At 39.1% G+C, this 27,618-nt stretch overlaps 1 protein-coding gene across 3 annotated transcripts; it reads right to left on the minus strand.

Annotated features, from left to right (window-relative positions):
* Nucleotides 1-24,740, minus strand: LOC121394544 (ankyrin repeat and MYND domain-containing protein 2-like). Of its 3 annotated transcripts, none has more exons than XM_041565923.1 (8): nucleotides 24,232-24,740; nucleotides 19,676-19,774; nucleotides 16,965-17,125; nucleotides 15,995-16,209; nucleotides 11,452-11,587; nucleotides 8,547-8,675; nucleotides 4,901-5,042; nucleotides 1-805 (listed from the first exon to the last, which is right to left on the minus strand). In XM_041565923.1, exons 1-8 carry the CDS (start codon nucleotides 24,362-24,364, stop codon nucleotides 648-650), a joined length of 1,173 nt encoding a protein of 390 aa, XP_041421857.1. In that variant the 5' UTR covers nucleotides 24,365-24,740; the 3' UTR covers nucleotides 1-647. The 3 variants fall into 3 exon arrangements, with proteins under 3 accessions (XP_041421857.1, XP_041421859.1, XP_041421858.1); XM_041565925.1 differs by lacking the exon at nucleotides 24,232-24,740 and adding an exon at nucleotides 20,050-20,598 and having other exon boundaries at nucleotides 2-805; XM_041565924.1 differs by lacking the exon at nucleotides 24,232-24,740 and adding an exon at nucleotides 20,221-20,598 and having other exon boundaries at nucleotides 3-805.
* Nucleotides 24,741-27,618: the final 2,878 nt, after the last annotated feature.

Here is a 27,618-nt window from a genome sequence, read left to right on the forward strand (position 1 = left end):
ATATAACATTCTAGCTTGCACTATTGCAGCTAATCTATTGGCAATAAACTGTCTCTGTAGCTTTCCTTCTCCTTTAAGCATCTTTTCTACACAAGCCCAACTCTAAGAGCTCATGTCAAAAAGAGGGATATATTTTCCCGTTAAAGCTGTATTCTGAAAAAAAGGTGCCTTGACAAATGTCATCAACAGCTCATACAGACCATAAAGCAAATCAAGTGAGAAAAACCCAAAAATATTTGAAGTTTTTTTTGTAATATACCCCTGATATAATTGTTATGTAGAAAAACATGTTTTATTAAGAGTGAAGCTCACCATAACACCAGTTTATACAGAATCCATCTCAAAGGCTTTGCACTTGGTCTTTTTCTTACGTTTTTGGAACGGGACTTTTTTTATTTATTTGAATCACCTTTGCGGTGGGTCATTCGAGCTGTGTGGTTGGTAGATATTATTGCACATAAGAAGCTTTCACAGTAGCAAACGTCAGTAAGCAGAATGCAATTCTCAAGCACAAGAAGTAGAGCGACAGAGGCATTTGTGGATGGTACGATCCTTTACAGACAGGTTTTCTACACTTTCTGCCTCTCCACATCTTGTGAGAACATGTCACAGAACTGAAGATAAGAGGTTGGAAAGGCCTTTACTCTTCAATGTGATTTGCTGATTGAGATATTGGTTTCAGCAGCCATTTTGCTTCCCTCCAATCCTTCTGCTGCACTTGCTACTGCCGGGCCTTCTGCTTCTGTTTGGGAATTAGAAGCTCCTTCCGTCTCCGCAAGTTGTTCATCAGTTTTTATTTGCTCTGCTAACAAATCACAATTAAAAAAAAAAATAATAGAACCAACAAAATATATAAATTAGCAACACATTTTTCAGAATCGAACAAGAACATTTCCAACAGATCTCCGAAATATGGGGAGAAACTCTACAAGCAGCACCCACACTGCTACTCAAGGCACCATCTCAGATTAAAGCCGGCTACATTAAGGGGCAGATTTATCAAAAAAAAAATTTTATGGTCAAAACTGTCAAATTCAACTAGGGAGTTCGATTCAAGTTTTTCAAAAAAATATGAATTCAATTTTCCAGAATTATCATACACTGGCCCTTTAAAGGACACCAATCATAACTAAAAGGAAAGACACTATGTGAAAGTTCAAGAAATCAAAATTTTAAAACAGTTAGAATTGTTTGTATAATGAAAATCATCAGCTCACTATACCTTCTGCAAGATCTCCCCTATCTTCACTGCAGTTCTAGCTGAGGCATGCATCTTGGATTTCACTGGCCCCTCCTACCTATATCTTCCCAGCCAACAACAGCTCTAAAATCTCACACATGCCCAGTTGAAATTCCTTGGTTGCTTAGCAACCCTTTTAAGCTATTTTCAAATCGGCCAAACCTCTGTTAGCTGCTGTTCAGTAGTGCTGCCACCTGCTGGAAGTTAGTGTGTGCCCTTCATTTGCATAATAACATCACCAGCAGGGGACAAGATAGGGAAATCTTGTGATACTTCTAGTGGAGGAGTTTACTAAAGCTAGGCATTCTGGGTAGAATACTCAAGGCAGTGCTACAATCTGAGCATGCTCCTGAAATTTGCATGATATAGTCTCTGTTATAGTCTCAGTATGGCCTCCCTCAGTAAAAGAACCCATTTGAAAAGTAAGGGATTTTTTAAAACCTGCAGTTTTTTTCAACTATATGTAGTTTGATTAAACATGTTTAGGTTGTACTGGTCAGATTGTTAATATGTGTTTGATTTTGGCTGTGATAGGTGCCCTTTAAGAACTCAAATTCAACTATTCGCCAACTAAAACCTGCCAAACTGCTGTTTAAGTCAATAGGAGACGTCCAGGGATCAATTTTGAGTTGTTTGCAGCCTTCCGACATTCGAGTTTTCAGGTCGATTCTATTTATCCAAGTTTAAAAAATGTGATTTTATTAATACATTTAGGGGCAGATTTACCAAAGGTCAAGGTGAATTTTCGAATGAAAAAAATTAGAATTTCAAGCTATTTTTTTGTGTACTTCGACTAGGGAATAGTCCAAATTCGATTCGAATTTGAAAAAAAATGTACTGTCTCTTTAAAAATTTGACTTCGACCATTCGCCATCTAAGACCTGCCGAATTGCTGTTTTAGCCGATGGGGGCCCTCCTAGAACGTATTTGGAGTCAATTGGTGGACTTTGAAAAAAAAAAAAAAGTTTTTTTGGGGAAAAACTTAGAATCGAATTCAATCAAATGCGCTATTCCCTCGATTCGTACGATTCTAATTGGGCCGAATACGGACCTATTTGACCAAAAACCAACAACTTCAACTTAATTTTGGTTGGTCTTTTTGAATTGTGAAGTTTTTTGAATTCGGAATTTCGACCCTTGATAAATATGCCCCTTAGATTGGGCGATTTTCAAGTTCATGGGAGTTTTAAAAAATGAATTTGAAATTCTACCTTTGATAAATGTGCATCTAACACTAGAAAATGAAAAGAAACTTTTTATTTACACATAAAGTCCCTTTAGACATGAGCTTTATATACTGCACGTGAGGTTTAATTGCACATACACATCACCCTTTTCATTTGTCTAATGGAAATATTGAGAGAAACGTATGATTATATTACTATTATTCGTTTCTCATAGTTTCTATGTAGGTTGTTTGTGGTTCAGCTTACTGTCTTAGTTTTGTCTTAAATGCCTCCCACTTCCCCTCAAATGACTTATTATCCCTATAATTCTGCATATCTGGGCAATACCATTATAGGTACTTCCATGTACGGAGGAGGCCAGTTCTAAAGGAAAAAGTAGTTTGTTTTCTTCATTTGGGTGATTCTTTACAAGCATACAAAAGGAAATAGGCTTTCTCTAGTTACACGGTGCATACAGGGAAATCTCAGCAATGATAAGCTAAAAACTCCAGGTAATAATTAGATGGGTGGGCAAAAAGCAAAGCAATAGGTTTCACTGTCAAACAGGTTGTAATTAATGGCAATTTAGGCACCACACCAAAAAAAAAAACGTAAATCATATAAATGCGTTTTAAGGAGGAACTATTGCGAAAATGAAAATTTAATATAAGCCTCATACTGAAATAAGAAACTTTCTAAATATAATCAATTAAATATTCTGTACCGTTTCTGAAATAATCAAGTTTATCTTCACTTTTCCTCTCTCAGCATCTGTTTCTCTTCATTCTGTTTTCATGCAGCAGTTGGGTGTCAGATAATCATTGACAGTTAGATCCAATATATCTCATAGGGGGGCTTCTTTTGCCTAGAAGATGTATTAGAGCTCACTCTAATAAAATCACCAGACATCATGTCTCTCTACATGCAGGATTTTGTTTGTACTGGAATCAGTTATTTGAGTGAGCTCTAATACATCTGCTAGGAAATGAAGCCCCCCATAAGATATATTGGATCTAACTGTCAATGAATATCTGACACCCAACTGCTGCATAAAGACAGAATGAAGAGAAACAGATGCTGAGGGAGCTTATATTTCATTTTCGCGATAGTTCCCCATTAAATCAGGCAGACCGAAGCCCACATGCTACTTACAGATCAGATTAATAGCAGTAAGGAATATAAGAGTGCAGCATAGACTACAATACTAATACTTGGGCCGCACTCTTCTTCTTCTTTTGCGACTGGAACCTTTGTGTCGGCTCTTTCAAGAACACACTCTGTGCATTTCAAATCGTTGAGTGTCTTCTCCAAGCGTGGATTCCGGAGGCGGTTTCCGACGTTAAAGAAGAAGCGTTTAGTGCGTGTGGTGAGGGGCTGATATGAGCAGGCTGACTTGGACCTCGTGTATAGTAGAAGGAACAAGATGTCAGCCCATAGGAAAATAAACACAGTGGTTTCACAAGCCTAAATTACCATTGTAACAATGTGCACAAGAAGATGAATAAATGGAGCAAGATCCTAATGACACGTTAAATGAACAACTACATTCACTTGTTGGGGAACAAGAATAATGAGCATGAAAAGTCCTTTTATTCCTCTCCAACGGCTCTTAGTAAATCAAGGACCTCTGCGTTCTCTGCAGGGACAGACTCTTGGATAGAGGCCTCTTATGGGCATTTAGGAAAATCAGCTGATAAATATCTAGTTGTGGAGAGCAGCCAGGTGATTAGTTCTACATCAGGTCAACATCTACTGACATTAATACACAGCCTGCTGTATGGCTTTGAATTTTGTTGGCAAGTATGGAAGAGTTCTGAGGAAAGTGATGCAGTTTGGGAGGGGGGGGGTGCAGGGGCTCTATGATTAGAATTTGGCCCATCATCTTCTTGTCATTAATTACAAATATATATTAGACAAGAAAAAACATATTGACTGAGGGGGTGACTATATGTTTTGAACCCCTAGTAAAAGTGTTTTGAGGGGGGGAGGGTATGCTTTGCACATAAAGATCCACAGGCTGGTGTTTTGGGGTTTTTTCCCCAAAGAGAGGCCCCAGCCCTAGGTAAAGACTTTAGTATAATGTCTCTTTAATGTTTTGTGACAAAAAGTCACGTGATTTCCCTCCCCGCTCCTAACTGACATATGCAAGTTAGGATTTGTATTCAGTTCCGCCAGGCAGAAGGATTCGGCTGAATCCTGGCCAAATCCCGAACTGAATCCTGGATTTGGTGCATCCTTAGTCTGAACAAATGTGGAATGTGAAATGCAGGCAGATGCTTATAAAACACTTCTGCAATAAAAGCAGTAAAAGGATTTGCTAAGGCAATACCATTATAGACTGAAATCTCTTTTGGGACTTATGTGTAAACTACTGCCATTAGTTTTTATTTATATGAAATCTGTGTGTGTGTCTGAATGGTGTAAAGCACAGTGTGTTATATACATATATATACATGAATGCAACACAATAGGAATGCATTAGTAACACACTTACCTTTGTGAGCCAGCTTTTCCTCTCTTCTCTTCTCTTTAGCCGCTTCCTGCTCTTGCTTCTCTCTCTTCTCCTTCAGAATTTTACAGACTTTTTTGTGTGTGAACCAGTGCAGTTTCTGGCAGTTGTGATCACAATATATCACCTACAGAGAATAGGAATGATCATGTTACCCGTACGTTTTCCGAAGTCGCCCGAAGTTTCCTTGTGAGGCAACGAATCGCTCCGAGTGCCATCCAACCGGCGATTTACATTTTAGCCAGTGGGAAGGCAGTTCGGGGAGATTTGCTGCCGGGTGACTCCCCGAATCTGCCTGTGTGCCCTGACCCTAAACGACAGCATTCAATCACACTTTCCAGTGGGGATGGTTTTAGCTCCAGCAGTACATACAGTAGCAATGTTTGCTCAGAAGCAAAGCATAGAAATAACAAAGATAAGCAGTTCCTCACACAAGCACAGCAAACACTATGTCCACAGAGAAGCAGATCCTCGTGTTTGCAATGAGTAATGAGCAGCAGACAAGGCCAGTTCTCTCGCTTGTTCTCTTTCAATATTCCCATAGAAGTGAGACAAACTAGTGAAAAGAAAAATATGGAGCACAACAAACAGCTGCCTCACAAGGACTAATATTCATTTATCCTTCATCTTGCACAAACCAGACTAGGGGCTTAGTAAAATAGCATTTCATTGTTATTTATTTATAAAGTCAAATGGGGTTCTGTAATAAAAGTTTGGCCCCGGGCAGTAACTCATAGCAACCAATCAGCAGGTAGCATTTACCAGTCACCTGTTTAAATGCAAGAATCTTATTGGTTGTCATGGGTGACTGCTCCTGGGCAAACTTAGTGCCTTATATTACATATGGGGTATAACTATAAAGCCATCTTTGAGAAATGTCATCTACTGTATATACTAAAACCTCTGCGTGTATTTGGATCCCTTCCTGTTCATCATCTCATTCCAAAACCACGGATATCAATATGAATTTTGTTTTTGCAGCCAAACAGCCTCTACTCTTCAGACAGGCTTTCTGCCAGATAGTTAATCTATTTGCTTCTGTTCAGCCACATGACCATTAATGAAGTTGGGAAAGGATACTGGCTGATCAACTATCTTAAAGGGTTGGTTCACCTTTAAGTTAACTTTTCATATGTAAGCAGGCCTGAGTAAGGGAGCACCACCCTTAAATTTGAGAGAAACAGATAGATGGTGTGCAGGGTTATGGGGATAAATAGTAATACAAAAAGAAAAAAGAGATTAACCCTTAGAGTTGCACCACCCCATCGTGAAATCCGATGACTCAAGGAACAAATTAGTTAAAACTTAACTTTTAATAAATAAAATAAAAAACGTAGGTCCAGAAGAGCATTTAAAATAAAATTAGGAACAGGGAGACAGAGAACCCAGATCCAATTAGGCACCCGCATATCGCAGGCTTTGTCAAAAGGCCTTAGAGAAAGCCTGCGATATGCGAGTGAAACGCGCATCAGGCGCATTTTAAATTTGTTAGGCAGGGGGACTGAATCAAACATAATCTTTGGGCTATCGCTTCACAGCAGAAATGGGTGGGAAGCTCTGTGGGTGAAGGGGTTGGTAATCGACGGAGGCTCTGTGGTTGGGATAGAATTTGAACTCCTAAGCGAAACTCATTTAATACCACAATCTAGGGTGTTCACCATGGCAATGGGAGGGTGCGCTTGAGGGTGAAGGGGTGGTGCACCAGACCTAAAAGCGATCGTTGAAAATCTTTAGCCTAGCCCACGACTTACTAATTAAGTTCTGCTACTTATCAGCACCCGTATGCCAAGGTTGGCAGTTTTTGTATACGTATTGCCCGATCGAATTCGGGGTTGTTTGGTATATTTTTCTCTCCACCAAGGCTTGAAAGCTATTATATAAGGTTTAACCTAGCGTATGGCTAATTAATCAAGATCAATCGAGTCTCACTAGCATTTATATGCCAAGTCTGGCAGGTCGGCTGGTTACCAATTGTCATCCCAATATTCACCCTACGCTGTGTACTTTTTGCCTAATTGGATCTGGGTTCTCTGTCTCCCTGTTCCTAACTTTATTTTAAATGCTCTTCTGGACCTACGTTTTTTATTTTATTTATTAAAGTTAAGTTTTAACTAATTTGTTCCTTGAGTCATCGGATTTCACGATGGGGTGGTGCAACTCTAAGGGTTAATCTCTTTTTTCTTTTTGTATTACTAACTTTTCATATGTTATAGAATGTCTAATTCTAAGCAACTTCTCGTTTATTTTTCTATAGTTTTTGAATTATTTGCATTTTTCTTCCAGCTTTCAAAAAGGGGGTCACTGACCCCATCTAAAAACAAATGCTCTGTAAGGCTACAGATGTATTGATATTGCTGCTTTCTATTACTCTTCACTCTTTACTACTCCATGTTGCTAGGGTAATTCGAACCAGATGGCTGAAACTGCAATTGCAGAGCCGCTGAATAAAAAGCGAAATAACTCAAAAACCACAAATAATAAAAAATTAAAACCAATTGCAAATTGACTCAGAATATCACTCTCTACATCATACTAAAAGTTAACGCAAAAGGTGAACAACCCCTTTACCAAACCAGCTGTGTGCTCCATAGTGCAATGGCAACAACCTTTATGCCGAGGGTTAATATTCTGCTCATGTTCCGCTGTTAATAGAATCCCTAATGAATAGTTCTTGTGCCGACACTGAACCAGAGAGAGTTCTTTCTTATTCATACTGGAGAGCTCATTGTTTCCCGCTCAAGACTCCATGGCAGGGCATTATGATACAGCTGTGTCAGCAATGGGTGCAACTAAGTCAGTTCTACTAATTAGTCCATATACTGGATATACAATCACTGAGCAAAATGGAGGTAAAGGCACTTTTTCAGTTGAATTTTTTTCAGATTGTTCTCCAGAAATAAAGACTTTTTTCGATTGCCTTTCATTTTTTATTCTTTTACAGTTTTTCCAAAATCTAAGTTTAATGTTCCTGTTCCTGTCTCTGGTGTTTGAGTCTGGCAGCTCAGTAATTCAGGTGCAGAGTCTAAACCAGGGATCCCCAACATTTTGAACCCATGAGCAACATTCAGAAGTAAAAGGAGTTGGGGAGCAACACAAGCATGAAAAATGTTCTTGGGGTGCCAAATAATGTGATTGGTCATTTGGTAGTCCGTGGACTGCCGACCTACATTGAGGCTCTGTTTGGTAGTACATCTAGTTTTATACAACCAAAACTTGCTGCCAAGCCTGGAATTAAAAAAATAAGATCCAGCTTTGAGGCCACTGGGAGCAACATCCAAGGGGTTGGAGAGCAACGTGTTGCTCATGAGCTACTGGTTGGGGATCACTGCTCTAAACTGTTACAATTTTGCAACATTGAGTTGATACATTTCTCAGCAGCATCTCTGGAGTATTAGCAACTATTGTATCAGTTGTAACAATGCTATTTGGGGGGAGATTAGTTGCCCAGCGACAAATCGCCTCTTCTTCGGGCAACTAATCTCCCCGCAATGCCTTCCAGCTGGCTAAAATCTTAATTGCTAACGGGATGGCACTCAGAGCGCTTCATTTTCCGGAGTCGCCCGAAGTTTTATTTGGGGTAGAGTTTCCATCGGTTTTCAACAAAAGACAGTTTAATTTACAAGAAACTTACCAGTTTGCACACAGAGCATCTTTTGGTGGCACCCTTCTCTCCACACGTGGTACAGAAGTCTGCATCAATGAAGCCCACTTGTCCAGTAATAGCTTGTGTAAGTATGGAGAATGCAGTGGGATCAGAGCCCTGAACAGACACAGGAATAAAGCATTATTATAAATCGTCAATGACAAACCTCTAAAGCTGGTCATACAAATAGATCTGCTTGTGGAGCAAGGTCAACAGATGAGGGAATGTGAATATATACAGACCAACTGGGGCACTGATCTACACAATGCAGTGAAGCAGGTCCAAAGATAGGAAATAGATCATTTAATGTATTGAACAGTTTACAGGGTCAGCGACCTCCCCCCTCCCAGAGCTGCTTTAGAAGGTGACAAAGGAAACGTTACACTTCAATATTAGAAAAAACAGTCACACATAGAAAACAGAAAGTAGCTGGAAAAAAAGCCTTTATTTCTGGTGAACTTTCTGTATCTGAAACCAACTGAAATGAAAAAAAAGTGTTGGAAGGTGAACAACCCCTTTAAAGGGATCTATTGCAAAAATGAAAATTGAATTTCAGCTTCTGAAATAAGACACTTTCTAAATACAGTCAATTAAAAAGTATGTAATGTTTAAGAATTAATCAAGTTAGTCTTCAATATCTCACTGTACAACCTGTCACTCTTCGTGCTGAGGTCTGGGTTAGATTTTGATTGACAGGTAGGTCTAATACATCTTCTGGGGGGGGGCTGCCTTTCTTCGCAGAATAACTCAAAAAACCAACTCCAGCAAAAACAAAAGTTGACAAAATAACAGACTCTGGCAAACACCCTGCATGCAGAGAAACAGGATTTCCATCAGAGATGGTTATTTTTATAGAGTAAGCACCTAGGTTAAGGGTGCAACCCCCCCCAAAAGATGTATTAGACCTAAATGTCAATCAAAAACAGACCACCTACTGCATGAAGACTGACCGAAGGGAGACAGGTTGCTCAGAGTAGCTTGATTATTTCATAAATGGTACAGTTTTCAAGTCTCATTCTGTTCACACCAGCACAAAAAAAAAAAAATCTATACTGAGAATTTTTATATTCTATTATATTCATATTTGTCAATGGGTGAAAGCTAGAACGCGCCATTTGTTAAATACACTTCCAAAAATCCCGTAGGAATGAATAGAACGTGGGTGACTTCTTATTTATTAATATCTAAACTCACATTTTGATAAATCTGTCCCTTACTATTAACTGAGGGCCATTGGGAGGGGTGCAGAAGTTGTACTTAATCAGTTAGAGCAGTGCTTTAAAGGGGTAGTTCACCTTTAAGTTAACTTTTAGTGTGTTATAGAATGCCCAAGTCTAAGCAACTTTACAATTGGTCTTCATTATTTATTTTTATAGCTTTTTCATTATTTGCCTTCTTCCTCTGACTCTTTCCAGCTTTCAAACTGGGGAATCAATGACCCCATCTAAAAAACAAATGCTCTGTAAGACTACAAATGTATGGTTATTGCTACTTTGTATTGCTCCTTTTCTATTCAGACCGCTCTTATTCATATTCCAGTCTCTTACACAAATCAGTGCATGGTTGCTGGGGTAATTTGAAACCTAGCAACCAGATTGCTGAAACTGCAAATTAAAAGAGCTGCTGATTAAAAAGCTAAAAGCTAATGTCTCAGAATATCACTCTCTACATCATACTAAACTCAAAGGTGAACAACCCCTTTAAGTTCTATGATCTATCAATCTATCATATATTTATCTATCATCTACATCTATCTGTCTCTATCATCAATATCTATCTATCGCTATCTATTTATCTTGATCTATGTATCTCTGTCTCGATCTATGTATCTCTGTCTCGATCTATTTATCTCTATTTCTATCTATTTATCTCTATCTATATTTATATCTGTATCTCTCTCTCTCTCTCTCTCTGTATCTATCTATCAATTATCTATCTATAATACACAAAAGCCATGAATATCCTGTAAATTATATCCTTATAAACGGTGAGTAGTGATGTCATCAGTTATAAACAGTGAGTAGTGATGTCACATGACTCACTAAAATTTGTGTATTATAATAAATAAAGTACCCCCAGTTGTAAAATATGAGGATATTAGAAGTTACCTCGGAGTTCCATGACCTGTATAAAAACACTCGGCCTTCGGCCTCGTGTTTTTATATGGTCATGAAACTCCTCGGTAACTAATAATATCCTTATATTTTACAAGAGGGGGTACTTTATTCACTATATCATATCTATATCTATTCTATCTATACACAGAGGGGAAAATTTACTTAAGGTCGAATTTCGAGGGTTAATTAACCCTCGATATTCGACTGTCGAAGTTAAATCCTTCGACTTTGAATATCGAAGTCGAAGGATTTAGCGGTATTCGTTCGATTCGAAGGATTTTAATCCATCGACTGAACGATTTTTCTTCAACCTAAAAAAGCTACCTAAGCCTATGGGTACCTTCCCCATAGGCTAACATTGACTTCGGTAGCTTTTAGGTGGCGAACTAGGGGGTCGAAGTTTTTTGTTATAGAGACAGTACTTCGACTATCGAATAGTCTAACGATTTTTAGTTTGAATCGTACCAATCGTAGTCGAAGGTCGAAATAGCCCATTCGATGGTCGAAGTAGCCAAAAAAAATCTAAATTCAAAGTTTTTTTTATTCATTCCTTCACTCGAGCTAAGTAAATGGGCCCCATAGTGTATTATATTTTACCAGGCTTCCTTGTCCTTAATAGTTGGTTGAATTCCAATGCAAGAAAGCTCCTATGAATCAGGATTATCATTATTTAGAATCTTCTTGAGCTATTTGGAACCACTTTATTGTGCATTATATCCCAGAAAGTAACAAAGCATCATCACACTGGCAATGAATGTGAGATAAAAATGGCTTACTATTTCCACTGGAGCAATGCTTCTGACAAGCTGCTGGAGTAACGTTGCCTCGCAGTAAGGAAACTTCCTGATACATTCTCGGATGAACTTCTCCTGGAACACGGGGAAGCAGTCTGGATCTCTGCCTTTTAATAAACTGGAAATTGGGCAGAGGGTTAACTATTGCATGCAATAATATACAACATGAACATGTTTGATTTGAAACTGTAAGAAAAGAATTAATTAGTTGATACATCTGTACTTATTTCATGAGCACTCATCACAAATAGTCTTTTATACCATTAGAAAAGGGCTGTATGTGCCAAATCCTGTGCGTAAATCTCCCAAACAACTGAAATATACATGGAGTGCTCCCTTGACCACTTCTGCAGTTTACTTTGAGTTTTAAGTGAACCAATAAAGCCGTTTCCAACACCTGTAGCAGCGATCGTTCGTCGCGTGTATGGAGGGTATTGATCTATTTTTTTTGTGGATTACAGCAGTTATAGAATATGTATATTTTATGATTTTACAAAATAGCAATCAAAGAAAAGCCTGAGATATGAAATTAGGACACAATAAAGGAGTTATTTATCAAAGGTCAAATTTTAGACTTATGTGAGCTTTTTTAGACCTCGAATGAACTCACAACTCGAATGGTTTCTAATTTAAGAAAAAACTTGAATGGAAGGAAAAAACATGAATTTGCAAATATGGGGTTAACAACCCGAAAACTTGAATTGATTTGAGTTTTTGGCTGAAAAAAACCTCGAAATTGCTTGAGTTTTTGAGTGAAACCCACTGAAAAAAACCCCAAACATCATGAAGGCTATTAACATCTTCAAATGGTTCAAGGGACCTCTGCCATTGACTCCTACATGACCTCTACAGGTTTTAGATGGTGTATTTTCTGATTCAAGCTATTTCCAGGGTTGGGGGTTTTTTTAACCCGAAAATTATTTTTTTAACTCAAAAATAACCTCAAAAACTCAAAATTTTCATGGGAAACACAATTCGAACCTTAATAAATCTGCAATTTAGTGGCAGATTTATCAAGGGTCGAATAGTAAATTTTAACTTGAATTTGAATTTATTTTGGTGTCAAAATTCACATATTTGAATTTTAATCCCCTATTCGAATGGGGGATTTATCACACCTCGACCATATTCGCCACATAAAACCTGCCGTGTTCATGTACAAGTCAATGGCAGAGGTCCACTGACCCATTTGGAGATGTTAATAGCCTTTCTGACATTAAGGTTTTTTTTCGGAGAAAAACTTGATTTGTACGAATCGAATATGAATCCAACACGATTCGAATTTTCGGGTCGGAACTAAACAATCGAATATTAGACATTTGAATTTTTTCTTAAATAACCTCCCAGTTAAATTGTGAGTATATTCGAGTCAAAAAAAAAATTCACATGAATTCGTAATTCGACCTTTGATAAATGGGCCTCTTAGTGTTATTTTTTAATCTTTAGCCACTGCGATAAGGACAGGAATAGAGAAGGACAGGAAACGGATCGGGCAGGATTACAGTGAAAAATAAAACTTTGCTAACTGCCATTTCCATAATATATGTTATTAAAGAGATGCTGAAACTATTTGAAAAAACTGTCATCTGAGAAAGCTTTGGATGACTTTTTCTCCAGCACAAGGGACTATCGGCACTGCTTTATAGGAAAAATGTATATACAGGTATGGGACAGAATGCTCGGGACCTGTGGTTTTCCGGATAATGGATCTTTCTGTAATTTGGGTCTTCATGCCTTAAGTCTACTAGAAATTCCTTTAAACATTAAATAAACCCAATAGGCTGGTTTTGCTTCCAATAAGGATTAATTATATCTTAGTTGGGATCAAGTACAAGTTACTGTTTTATTATTACAGAGAAAAAGGAAATCATTTTTAAAAATTTGGATTATTTGGACAAAATGGAGTCTATGGGAGACAGCCATTCTGTAAATCGGAGCTTTCTGGATATTGGGTTTCCGGATAAGGGATCCTATACCTGTAGTAAGATGGTAATCTCCAAAAGGCCTGTCAACAAGGGCCCATGATTTTTGGGATAAAACCCCCAGTTCATAAGGGTATAATCATTCAAAACCAAAAAAAGTTATCCCAAAACTCCATATTATACAAAAAAAAAGTATTACCCCCCTGGTACTTACTCATTGGAGTTTTGGGATAACTTTTTTGGTTTTGAATGACTATCGGCACTGCAACCAGTTGTACTTTTTAAGCTGTATCCGAGGGAATAAAACTTTTTAGTTGGATCCTTTTGAGACGGCAGGTATTTTTGCAGTAATTCACGAGGTTCCCAAGCGCAAATTAAAGATTCTGTTGATACTTTACTCTAAACCATGTTACGGGACTGTAAAACATTGTAGCGCATATTTGAAAGAAGGAAAATAACGATGTTTAGAACAAGAGGTCTTGCTCTGATTGAAAAGAATGCGCTGCCTTATGGAACGGGTGGTAAATCAATAGGCTAACAACAAATAATACACTGAAAGCTCAAACAGACTTTATGGAATGAAAAAAGCCCTTGAGATCATCAAGAAGTTGAAATGTAAGAGCAGAGTGTTTGTTCCTGAACTGAGACAACATTGATTTTTTCCATATTAAAGATGAATATGCTATACTTAGTTACTCTCCCTGGTCCAAAAAAAATCAAAAGAAGAATGACAGGTTATAGAAGGTCTGTCCATACTGACTGGACAAAAGCCTCTCTCTCTGTCACTGCATAATGTTTTTTATATCAGTAAGTACCATTAAGGCTTTTGATATCATGCCTTCCACAGGTTAAAAATAGTTCAAGCTGTTCATATTAAAAGCATGTTCTTTCAATTTTTTTCTGAGGGAAATGTCAGACAAAGCCAAATTGCCCACTGAGTATAATGGAAACTGCCTATCTTTGCTGCCTTAAAGGGACAGTGTATATACCTAAAGCACCTTTGATAAAAATGAGCACATTAAATTCTGCCCATTATTTTAATGTAAATAAAATCCATATTTTCCTATTTTTTTTCCATAATATAGCACTATTTTTTTGGGCTGTGTTCTCTGAACTCGCCTCCCCCTTCCTTTATGAACAGGGCAGTTTGTTTAGAGGTCCCTATCTACCTTTAGTGCAGAGACAGACAAGAAGATTTGGGGAGATTAGTCTCCCGGCGACTAATTGGCTCTTCTTCGGGCGACTAATCTCCCTGAACTGCCTCCATGCTGGCTAGAATCGAAATCACTGGCGGGATGGCACTCGGGGCGATTAATTTTCAAAGTCGCCCGAAGTTTCCTTGTGAGGCAAACGACTTCGGAAAACGAAGCTCTCCAAGTGCCTTCCCACCAGCGATTTAGATTCTAGTCAGCGGGGAGGCAGTTCAGGGAGATTAGTCGCCCGAAGAAGAGGCGATTTGTTGCCGGGTGACTAAATCTCCCCGAATCTTCTCATCTGTCTCTGCCCTTAAACAAACAAACCTCTCCTTTATCTAAGCAGCAGTCTTTAAGCAGCTCATTATCAGGGACTTCTCAGTGGACTGGTAAGTTTTAGCAGCTCCTTCGAAATTCTGTGGGACAGAAAGTGCTAGAGTGAGACTGGCTTCATATCCTTGTTTACTACCAAAAATAGCAGAAACCATAGATATTTCTTAAAACAATAGGCAAAAAGTGTGTTCAGCAGAAGCCCTATTCATTCTGCAAATGTTGAAATGGGGTGTATACGGTCCCTTTGAGTTTGTAGCCCTGAAAATGCAACACACCATTAAACAAACCACCCTACTTGATGTGTCTGAGCTTTAACTACACATACATTATAGTTTTTTATACTGTGTGTTTCTAACTGGCATATTAAAAAAGTCTAATAGTTACTCCTAGCTTCTGTGTAGTATTTTGAATGCAAAGCAAAAGCAATTCTGGAAAGGAAATCCAGTATAGCTCCATAAACACCACGTTGGCAGCTGTTTTAATGGATCTAATTTGTGACATACATATTTAAAAGGCAAAAGAGCACCAAGCATACACAATACAATTAGAGACACATTTATCAATGGTCAAATTTCGAATTCATGTGAGTTTTTTTTTAGCTCACATGAATTCGATTTTACTCAAAATTCGATTAGGGGAAATTGATTTAAAAAAATCGAATATTGCAAACTCGAATAGAATTCAATTCGAATTTGACCAAACGCGATTCGAGTTTTTTCTGTGAAAAATACTCGAATGTCAGGAAGGCTACAAATATCATCAAATTGATCCCTTGGCCTCTCCCATTGACTTATACGGTAATTCGCCAGGTTTAAGGTGGCGAATAGTCAAATTCAAATTCTTAAAGGAGAAGGAAAGGGTTGCAGCACTTGGGGTGCCAAATGTTAGGCACCCCTGATTGTATTGACTTACCTAAAACCCCAGTCCGGTGCTCCTATCAGCAGAAAACTGCACCGGCCCAGGGTTCTTCCAGAGAGCACCACAGAGTGACCCTCTTCCGTCTTCTTCTTCAGGTTTGAATTCAAATTTTCAATTCAAACGTAATAAATCTGCCCCTTAGCATTACAAACCACTTACTTTTTAATAAAGGCATCAAGTTTGTCTTCCTGATCCTGGAGGAAAGTAGAGCACTTCTGCAACACGCAACTAATGTAGTGCATTTTCACGGCCAGAACTTCATTCATGTCCTTTTGCTTTATGCATTTCTCGCAGATTAAATCCAGCACCGTGCAACATTTCTTTAAAGCTTCTGCCTCCATCAAAAGGGGGTTCTCTTTTATTAGATAGACAACCTGAAAGTTCGAGTACAAGGGACAGCCTTTTTAGGTGAAATGGGAAATCTGCACTAGTAAAATGAAACTTCCAGATGATCAGAACTTGTCCCAGCCCATTCTAACCATAAGCCGTTCACATGAAATACAAGCAGGCCTAGGACATATCATTTTTACTCGCACTGGGGTGGAGGAGGCACACTTAGGGCAAAATGCCAAAAGTGTGATGGGACAAAAGAAAGAGGATGTAGATTACCGTTTGTACAGAACATTTCTATTTATAAAAAGGATTATGAACTTGGAACTAGGCTAAATACTAGGGATGCACCGAATCCAGTATTCGGTTCGGGATTCGACAAGGATTCAGCCGTTTTCAGAAGGATTCGGATTGGCCAAATCCTTGTGCCTGGCCGAACCGAATCGGAATCCTAATTTGCATGTAAATTGGGGGCGGATAGGGATATCAGGTGACTTTTCGTCACAAAAGAAGAATTCTTGACAATTTTTCCTTTCCTGGATTTGGTTCGGTATTCGGCTGAATCTTTCACCAAGGATTCGGCGACTGAGCCGAATCCCAAATAGTGGATTTGGTGAATCCCTACTTAGGACATACATCATCTCTTTACTACCTTCAGAATGTCATACATTATCTAAGCCAAGCACCCACACCATACCCAAAATATTCTGTGTCGTATGCACAAACATGGTAATAGGTGATATTATGTGATATTACAATGGCAGTTTATTTGTTCTGGGAGTTGGGAGGGAGAGCTTACCTTAACAGGATGCAAGTTTGTGGTTGTAATGACCTTGTACAAGGGTCCAGCTAATTTTGATGGCAGTTTAGGTTCTTTATTTAACCCTTGAGGCTTGATGTAATAATCAAGTTTTTCCCGCGGGAAAAAATTGTTGATTACCGTGACACAATCATGCTGGCCTGAAACATGAAGAGATTACAAATTAAAGTTTATTATGTAGTTGGTTACAATGATATATCTAATTCTAAAACTCTTTACCATTGCATAGACAGGTCTTCTCTATAGAAGGACTTCCCATATGACTTGTGGTATAGCCAGATTTGCCTGCACTACACATACATATATCACACTGAGCAGTTATATAAGAGTATATCATATATTGAGGATAATAAAATAGTGGTTTAGTTTGTATTACTAAATTATAAATGCACCCATAGCAGTCACATATACTTTTGCCACATGACGTTTCAGGAAATATTTAAGGGATACTGTCATAGGAAAAAATGTTTTTACCAAACGCGTCCGTTAATAGTGCTGCTCCAGCAGAATTCTGCATTGAAATCCGTTTCTCAAAAGAGCAAGATTTTTTTTATATTGAATTTTTAAATCTGACATGGGGCTAGACATATTGTCAGTTTCCCAGCTGCCCCTAGTCATGTGACTTGTGCTCTGATAAACTTTAGTCACTCTTTACTGCTGTACTGCAAGTTGGAGTTAAATCATCCCCCTCCCTTCCCCCCCCCCAGCAGCCTAACAACAGAACAATGAGAAGGTAACCAGATAGCAGCTCCCTAACACAAGTTAATAGTAAAATCCAGGTCCCGCTGCGACACAAGCAGTTACATTGAGTAGGAGAAACAACAGCCTCCCAGAAAACAGTTCCATCCTAAAATGCTGACCAGGCAAAATGACCCGAGATGGCTGCTTAAACTCCAATATTACAACTAAAACTACACTTGCTGGTTCAGGAATGTAATTTTATATATTAGAGTGAATTATTTGCAGTGTAAATTAGAAATAAAAACTACATCATAAAAATCATGACAGAATCTTTTTAAAGGGAAATATCTGTTTATAGGAGTCAGCTTTGACGGCAAGTACGTCTCCATGTTATAAAGTGTCAAAATATAGAGCTACGGCAGCACACTGGACAAACTGAGCACATGGTATAAGGTGTTATAAATGTAAATCACCGGCGGGATGGCACTCAGAGCGATTTGTTTTCCGAATTCGCCCAAAGTTTCCTCGTGAGGCAACTTCGAGCGAATTCGGAAAACCTGTGCCATATAGCCTTTTTTTTCAATTTCCATCATTGCTACACAGCAGCTTGTTTATATGAACTATAGTAGTGAACCAAACAGATCAGTTTTACCAGTGCAGGGCAACAGTAAATTATATTTGCATTACTTTAAAATACTTTCGTTTTTTACTGCTACTGTTCCTTTAAGAATTGGGGTGTAGCAACATTAGAATGCTTATTATATTCAACTGGCAGCCCATCAGCCTCTGCCCCCTGGTAAATAGCTGAACTAGGAAATAGAGGCAGGCACTTGCCAAAAGAATTTGGAGGGGGGAAAGGGAAAATTGTGTATCTGCTTAAATGCTATTAATAGAGATGCTTGGCCTACACATATAATGATTCACACTGTGACTATGTTTTCAGCATTTCGAGTTCCCATGCCATGTGATCAGGGGGTAAGATGTAAAACAACTTTATCTAAGTGCCAAAGCAGGGGGTTAGATGTGTTCTTGTTAAAGGAGACATACAGGATGAAAAAACAAAAACACATTTTGTAGGCAATGGTGTATACTATATGGTGCTGGTTTTACTTTTGGGTGTAAACTAATATTGTCTTAAAAAATGGACCATTTACTGGAGCTCCCCATGTTCACTGTCCCTGTGTGTGTTTCAAATGAGGGGTGGGAGTGTCCTAACATCCCTAGCAGAAGCACAATAATAGGGGGACAGCCAATCACAGCCCTGCAATCACACAAGCAAAGACAGCCTCCAATTCAGATCAGATCAGCCTAGCTGTGGATTGGTTCCTATCCTACAGTGGAGTGTTCTGAGTCCCGTCTGCTCCCCTGCACAGCATGGGAAAGGAGGCAGCGGGAAGTGGAACAGATGGGCGGGACTAGTAGGATTTTAGATAAAGTAACAAAACATTTTAAAGCACATTCCTTCTATATCTAAAAGAGTTTAATGCACTGGCACATTCTTGTTTTTTTTACATATGTTTCCTTTAGGGTCTGGCCACACGGGCAAATTCGGGGAGATTAGTCGCCAGGTGACAAATCTACTCTTCTTAATCTCCCCTATCTGCCTTCCGCCAGCTAAAATGTAAATCGCCTGGGGGCAGGCACACGGAGCACTTCGTTTTCCGAAGTCGTCCGAAGTTTCCTCCGTGTGCCTGCCCCGAGGTGATTTTCATTTTAGCCGGCAGAAGGCAGATCGTGGAGATTATTCGCCATGAAGAAGAGGAGATTTGTTGCCTGTTTACTAATCTCCCTGAATCTGCCTGTGTGGCCAGACCCTTAAAGTCAAATAATCCCATTGATGAATGCCTTCTACTGACTAATAACGTACAGATTCCTCTAATGAATTAATGATACTATATAATTAGGAACAGTGGATATCAAATTTGCTTTTGTAAGATTACAAAAATGTACTGTGGCCATAAAAAACAAAGGAACTGTAAATTTTAAAAACGTGTCGGTACAGGTTTTACCTACAAAAGCTGCCATTTGTGCTGCTGTTCTCCCAACAGAGTTGACCACATCTGCATCGGCTCCAGCCTCCAACATCAGCCAGGCAATTTCTTTATTCCCTGCATATCAGTTAGAAAAGGAAAAACATATTTTTTAGTACTGGTTTCATTTTAGAATTACAATGTTTTTTGGCAAATCGTGCATTTGACAGTGCATGAACTTGTTTCCATGTGAATTTACTCTGATTGCAGCTCACAGCAGCTTATCACTGATAGGATTGTTTAGGTCGTCATCGAAGTTGATTTTCACATACTAATATACATTATAAAATAAACATTATAGGATAAAGCCTCGGAGATATTTAAAATCTAAAACCTCGGGTTAGTAAACTGACCGAGAGACACGTGATTGGAAAGCAGGATTCAGATATAATACACAAATGGAGGGGACTGTATGACACTGCACATTGCATTAAATACAGAAATGTGCAACTGCTCATGAGCATAGCTTAACACTGTTTCCTAAAGAGAACAGATATAAAGGCACAATCATGTGTGTAGTTCACCAGTATTGGGCTGATGAAATGTAAACTCCAGGGTGTGTGGCTGCAGCTAGTAAAGCTGTGTAAGTTCTGTTCTGGCTTAGGAAAAGCTGGATAGTGGGTCCCTGGAGTGAATGGAAGAGAGTAGGGTGGGCGTCCATTCCATTAGATGTTTTGCAGCTGCCTAAGTAGAGGTATCTAAGTAATTAGTTACAGGTGATCTGTAGTTAAAAGGAGGTGTGAGACTACACCTCAGAGCTTCACCTCCTTGAGTGGAGGAGGGTGACGCGAGAGCCTTACTTGAGTGGAGGGAAGAGCAGCTGGGAAGAGAGAGTGGTTTCCCCCCTGTGTCAAAGTGTTGGAGAGACCTCCAAAGGACTGGAGAGGAAAAGAAAAACCCCTCCCAGGAGACAAGAGTGTCTCAAGTGTGCCCCAGAGAGGATTCTGGGATTTGTGTCCGCTGAAAGCCAGTGAGGGCTAAACAAACGTGAGTTAACGTGTACACCAGTGAGGGTGTGAAAGGGGGACTGCTTATGCTTATGTGATCCCCTATGTGATGCCAGTGGGCTGAAGATTTACTTGTGTTGAAAATAAAAAAGCCAGCAAAGCGGCATGTAAAGTAAAGGTGATGTCAGGCTCCATTTTCTGTGCTGAAAACTGTGCCGCGGCTATGGGTTTCGCTACCGGAAGCTCACAATAGTAAAAGAATTGATGAACCGCGGTTTTTAATACTTTATCAGGGCACTTTATCTTGGATCTCCATCCTTTTGGCTCATTTTGTGTTCACGGGTTATTTTTTTTGTCAAAATTACAATTTTGGAGTCACCAAGGCAACAGTGTAGCTATAGCAAACGCAGCAGCTCCCATTCATCTCTACTATTGAGAAAACATATGAAATTATATCTGCCATCAATCTTCTTGGTCAGGCTTCCTAAAGCATTCAGATTTGTATGTCTGGCTGAGCTTTGTGGTATGTTCACCATTACACTGCTTTGAAGTTTCCTATATTTATGATTTGTAAAGAACCAGCAAGAGCAGGTTAAAACCCTAAAATTTACTATAGCCATGCACTGGCTTTTAATTTAATTTGTTGGGTCACTGGTCCACAATTGTTTGAGATATAGTTTGAGCTTCTGCAAATAACATGATGTCTAGCGGCGTGTATCAAAATATGAAAACAATTAAAGTCTCTGGTTATTTCCAATTATCCTTTGGCTAGAATGCAATATACCCAATTTGTTCCATACTCAAGACTGCCTGTTTAGGAGATATTACCATTCCCAGTGCATTCCTTAAAGTGTGTGGTTTTTCAGGCAGATCAGGTACTTATATTTCTCACACAGCATAAATAACAATATAGATAAAATTCAATTAACAAAAGAATTTGATATATTGTGAGAAAATTAGGAATGCACCGAATCCACTATTTTGGATTCAGCCAAACCCCCGAATCCTTCAGGAAAGATTCGGCAGAATAGCGAACCGAATCCTAATTTGCATATGCAAATTGATTCATTTCGGACAGGCAGAAGGATTTGTCCGAATCCTGCTGAAAAAGGCTGAATCCCGAACCGAATCCTGGATCCCTAGAGAAAATAAACATGTATAGCTGTAAGTAGTTTGATTAAAAATTCTGAACCAGTAGAGGAAGAGTGAACTATCACATCAACCTATAGTAGGGACCCATATGTTTCATATATCCCTATGTCTTTGAATCCTGACCCATCATTATTTCCCTAGTTGCTTGGTTGGGCCTCTTTTGCTTCTGGTTGCTGACCCAGCTGGATGTTTCCAGGGAGTCCGAGTACAACAAGGCCCAGTAAAGCCACGTTGCCCTAGAGGGACCAGCACCTCTAGAGAGAGCGATAAGTCAGGGAGCAGGGACCGGGTGAACAAGGCCAGCTAGATATAGGATACTACCTGTACGGGCAGGGGCACACGGGCAGATTCCGGGAGATTTAGTCACCTGGCGACTAATCGCCTCTTCTTCGGGGCAACAAGCTCTCCGAACTGCCTTCCTCCTGCTTAAATGAAAAATCGCCAGCGGCAATGCATTTGCGGCGCTTCAATTTCCAAAGTCGCCTGAAGTTTCCTTGTGAGGCAACTTCAGACGGCTTCGGAAATTAAAGCGGCAAGAGTGCTATAGGGCTGGCGTTTTCTCATTATAGCAGGGGGAAGGCAGTTCGGGGAGATAGGCGCCCTCAAGAAGAGGCGATTAGTCGCCAGGCGACTAAATCTTCCCGAATGTGCCCCTGCCCTAATAGGACTCTCTAGGAGAGTAAGATATGTAGGTTAGATAGCATGAGCAGCCTGTGCTCCTACAAGGATTGTAGCAGGGAGTAGCTCCCTTAGGCTATAGGACTGCTTACAGGGACTGCAGTGAGATAGGGTATCCAGTTTAGAAGTGTTCTCCCTGATTACTTCACTGTTCCGGATCCAAACCACTTTTGAGGTATTTCTGCCTAGAGGGTTGTAATTTACTACTTGACTACACCCCCTGGGAGTTCCACTGTATAGTCTCTGCTGGACTGTCCTAGCCATCTACTGATTATATACATTTGCCTCTGCAGATGTGAGTATTACCCCTGCGGATCCATCTGTTTGTAAATAATCTGTTCATTTTCTTTGCTGAAATGACCTCCTGGCGACTTTTCTTTTACTTATGCACAGTAGCCTATGGGAGTTGCAGCTCTACTACACCCATACTTCATTTCTTCCACTTAGAGAATGCCCTGCCTTAAAGGGTTGTTCACCTTTGAGTTAACTTTCAGTATGATATAGAGACTGATATTCTGAGACCATTTGCAACTGATTTTCATTTTGTATTTTTGGTTTTTGAGTTACCGGTATTTAGCTTTTTATTCAGCAGCTCTTCAATTTGTGATTTTAGCAGTCTGGTTGCTATGGTTAATATTATCATTGAAACCACGCATTGATTTGAATAAGAGACTGGAATATGAATAGGAGACGGACTGAATAGAAAGCGGAATAATAAAAAGTAGCAATAACAATAAATTAGTAACCTTATAGAAAATTTGTTTTCAGATGGGGTTGGTAACCCCCTTTTGAAAACAGCAAAGGGTCAGACGAAAATGGCAAATAATTAGAAAACTATATAAAAAAAATAATAATAATGAAGACCAGTTGAAAAGTTGCTTTGATTTAGCCATTCTACATAACATACTAAACGTTATCCTAAAGGTGAACCACCCCTTTAAGTGTTAGAATCAAATGTAACCCATTCTCTATAGCTTTAGCTGGACATGAACCCCTTTGGCCTTATATAGCCCAAAATAGTGTTACACTGGGGGTCATTTATCAACACTGGGCAAATTTGCCCATTGGGCACTAACCCATGGCAACCAATCAGATTGCTGCATTCATTGTTCTACTTGCAGCTGGCTTTAAAAGCTAATCGCTGATTGGTTGCTATAGGCAAATTTGCCCAGTGTTGATACATGAGCCCCACTATCATTTGCTGATGGCGGAATATTGTCTGCATCTAGTTCTTAGCAAGCTACATTGGCTTTTGGAGCTGCTCATTTGATAGCTGGTATAAAGAGCAAACCGTTCTCCTGTTTCCTGCCAAAGCATTTTATAAAATGAAAATTGAATTTTGCAACACAGCTCTAAATGGAAGCTTCAAGGTAACGAGGGCATGTGTAAAAAGGAGACAAAATAAATATTACAGTAAATGAAGGGATTTTAACTGGTTTTTAAGGATTGTGCAGAGTTCTGTTAAAGTCTATGGAAAATGTCTCTGCTGCTGTGTGTGTGTGTATATGCAAAGAAATAATGGTCAACACTGTAGATCAAGAGCACAGCTCATTGTATTTAGATGTACCGGTATATAATAAAAAAAAAATGACCAATATATTTGTTTAGGGGAAACAAGATGATAAAGCACACTTGCTAACAGGGCGTACATTCCTTTAAATGAATAATATAATCTATAGGAAATTTATAGCAGAGCGACGCTGCAGTATATGGAAGCACATCTTCATATCCTGATTTTTATGGAAATCACATATTTACCTGAGAGGCCAGCAAACATCAACGCTGTGTATCCGTGCTCATGTTCATTACAGTTGACATCTGCTCCATGCTGCAGTAAAAGTTTGCACATATCCACCTTTCCTTTGTAGGTTGCATGCATAAGAGGAGTCATTCCATGCTGCAAAGAAAAAGCAGGAACCGCACTTTTTTATTTGCCAAATTAATCATCTGATTCATAACCCTTCCCGAAAAACCTCTGCTACAGGAGATCATGCAAAAAGGGTTTAACAACAACCCATGAGTTTAAAAATGGCAGTTTATTAGCATACAAAGTGTCCTGTGATTAAAAAAAAAAAAAAGTTTAGAGAGATAAAAGCAGGGCCTATTTACTAAAATCAGTATTTTATTACCAAACCGTACGTGGCTTCCGAGCAGAAAAAAAAATCAAAGCACCTTATACTTTTTATACTTTTACAAATTTGTCTCCATCCAAACTCCTTTCCTATGATATACAGATTTGAAATGTGGAGCGAGGCTGCTGAGCTCTAAGACCCGTGGTGCTCCAAACTAGGGATGCACCGAATCCACTATTTTGGATTCGGCCGAACCCCCGAATCCTTTGCGAAAGATTCGGCCGAATACTAAACCGAATCCTAATTGCATATGCAAATTAGGGGTGGGAAAGGGAAAACATTTTCTACTTCCATGTTTTGTGACAAAGTCACGCGATTTCCCTCCCCACCCCTAAATTGTATATGCAAATTAGGATTCGGTTCGGCCGGGCAGAAGGATTTGGCTGAATTCGAATCCTGCTGAAAATGGCCGAATCCCGAACTGGATACGGTGCATCCCTACTCAAAACTGCTGAAATGCATTCTGCCTGACTGACACATGTATCTGCCAGTTTCTTATTTCACTTTCCTGACAGTTAGAACAATTCTAATAAATTGGGAAAAACTGCAGGGAATCCTTTCAGATTTCCCAATTCAATATTTGATAAACTTATACAATGATAACACAATTCTATCAGTTTGAACTGCTAAATTAAACCCTGCACTAACATCGTATGCATGTTCCTGTATATTTGACAGGGCTAAAAGACATGTATGCAGGCCTGGCATCATATTAAGGGGCAGATTTATTAAGGGTCGAATGGGAAATTTAAATTTTCAAATTTTCTTTTTTGTCAAAACTCTCAAATTCGAATTGTGAATCATCCAAACTCGATTCTAATTTTTATTCAAATTTGAGATTTATCATACTCTGGCCCTTTTTAAGAGCTCAAATTCAACTATTCGCCACCTAAAACCTGCCGAGTTCATGTATAAGTTAATGGGAGAGGTTCAGACAATTTGGGCATGTTAACTAGCCTTCTGAGATCAGGGTTTTTTCTGAGCAAAAAAATTTGAAACGACTTAAGTCTAATTGATTCTATACAAGTTTCGAGTCAGTAAAACTTCGTCCAAGTTTTAGATTATTCGACTTTTTTTTTTATAAGTTATAACCCCTCAGTCAAATTTCGAGTATATTCGAAATTAGCCTTTAACAGAGCATACATACAATGGAGACTGACAAATGGCATCAATTGAGCTACTGGTACCTATAGGAGGGTGGCCGATCAAATAGAGGCCAGCATTGTTAAGCAACATGTACAACAGCCTTTTGCTTAGTAGATATACCAAAAATGCGCTTATGCCTACTACTATTTAAAATCCTAAAATTCAAAAAAATGAAAGGCTTTTAAATGAACCAATAAGCCTGCCCCTGCCCCCCCGTCGAAAGGCCTTTTGGCTTTAGTAGATATACAAAAATCGCTTATGCTTACTACTATTTAAAATCTAAAAATCCAAAATAAATGGAGAAAAGTGCTTTTTAATGAACCAATCTATATACTGACTCATTCCAATCTAAAAGATAGAAATAAAAATACTATAATTTGGAAAGGCAGATTTAAAACAATGGCTCGGGCCTCGCCAGCAAACAGCTTTACTAGAAAACCCAATGTGCATTCATTTATCTGTGAAGTTTTCTGCCGGATTAGATTTGATTAGACTCTAGGACTATGATGGCGACTGTTAACATGAGATGCTGCGTTTTATGGCGCAATAAAGTCAGTTAGCAATTAAACTACTTTTAGAAATCCCAGCCATAAAGTTCAAGTTTGTACCAGAGACGAGGCCAGAATAAATCTGAGGGATTACACAAGAAGAAGCAAAGACCATTCTTCACCACAGAAAAAGGAAATTTTGAAATCATTTGCAATGAAAACATATTGAGACGAGCCAACATTCGTTCATCACCTGATGATCCGCATTATCTATATAGTTAGGCGTGTGCAAGAAAACTGGTTTTGTCCCATTAAAGGTTCAACTGACAGGTGGCAGCATGAATATAAACAAGAGAAACTGGATTTATTTTAGACAAAATAAAACCACTCATTAACACCATATAAAATGCATTTAGTTTTAAATGTTACGTTAAAGTCCCCTTATAAAGGAGAACTAAACCCTAAAAATTAATGCTGGCTAAAAAATGCCATTTTATATACCTGAACTTATTGCATCAGCCTAAAGTTCAGGCTTGTCAATAGCAGCAATGATCCAGGACTTTCAAATTGTCCAACAGGGGGTCACCATCCTTGGAAAAGTGTCTGTAACACTCACATGCTCCAGTGGCTCTGAGCAAGCTGTTGAGCAAGCTAAGCTAGGGTTCGTCACAAATTATCAAGCACAAAATTGAGGTTGGGCCTGTAATAATAAACGATGCTACAGGGCTGATTATCTAAATTTCTGATTGCACTGATTGCACGGTTTCTGTTCTGCCATGTAGTAATTAATCTGTATTAATACTAATCAGCCTTATATGTGACATAGATTCTATGTGTACTGTATATTGTTAGTGCGCTGCTAAGCTCAGTAGTAGATGACAGGCAGCACAGAGGGCATGTACAGATGCCGGGAGCTACATGGGTCATCTGGATGACACAGATCTTTTACTGCTAAAGGGCTGAGGTTCCTTGGGTTTCGGTACAGAAAGCTTCCAGAAACATAATATACAACATTCTAGCCTACTTCTTTAGGCTTTACTTCTCCTTTAACATACCCATAGGCAGCAACTAGATGTGCTCTGCCATAAGCAATGAAATGTGCAGAGTTCCCTATCTTCCATAGTATTCCCATTGCACTCACCAGTTGCTGAGTAAGAACGAAGCGAATAAGGTTTCACCACCACAGGTGGTTGGAGATCGAAGCCTTCGCTTTCTATACAGCCTGCCCAGAGCACAGCTGAGCATTGTGGAGTGTCACCTGGACACGTCTAGCAAAATTGAAAATGGTGCATGGAGCCTTACGACCTCTTGAAAGACCGGGATCATTCACTTTGCTGCATACAAACTTTTAGGCAGAGACACACGATCAGAGATTCCGG

This window comes from Xenopus laevis, chromosome 6L (assembly GCF_017654675.1).
Source record: "Xenopus laevis strain J_2021 chromosome 6L, Xenopus_laevis_v10.1, whole genome shotgun sequence".
NCBI classification, from domain to species: domain Eukaryota; kingdom Metazoa; phylum Chordata; class Amphibia; order Anura; family Pipidae; genus Xenopus; species Xenopus laevis.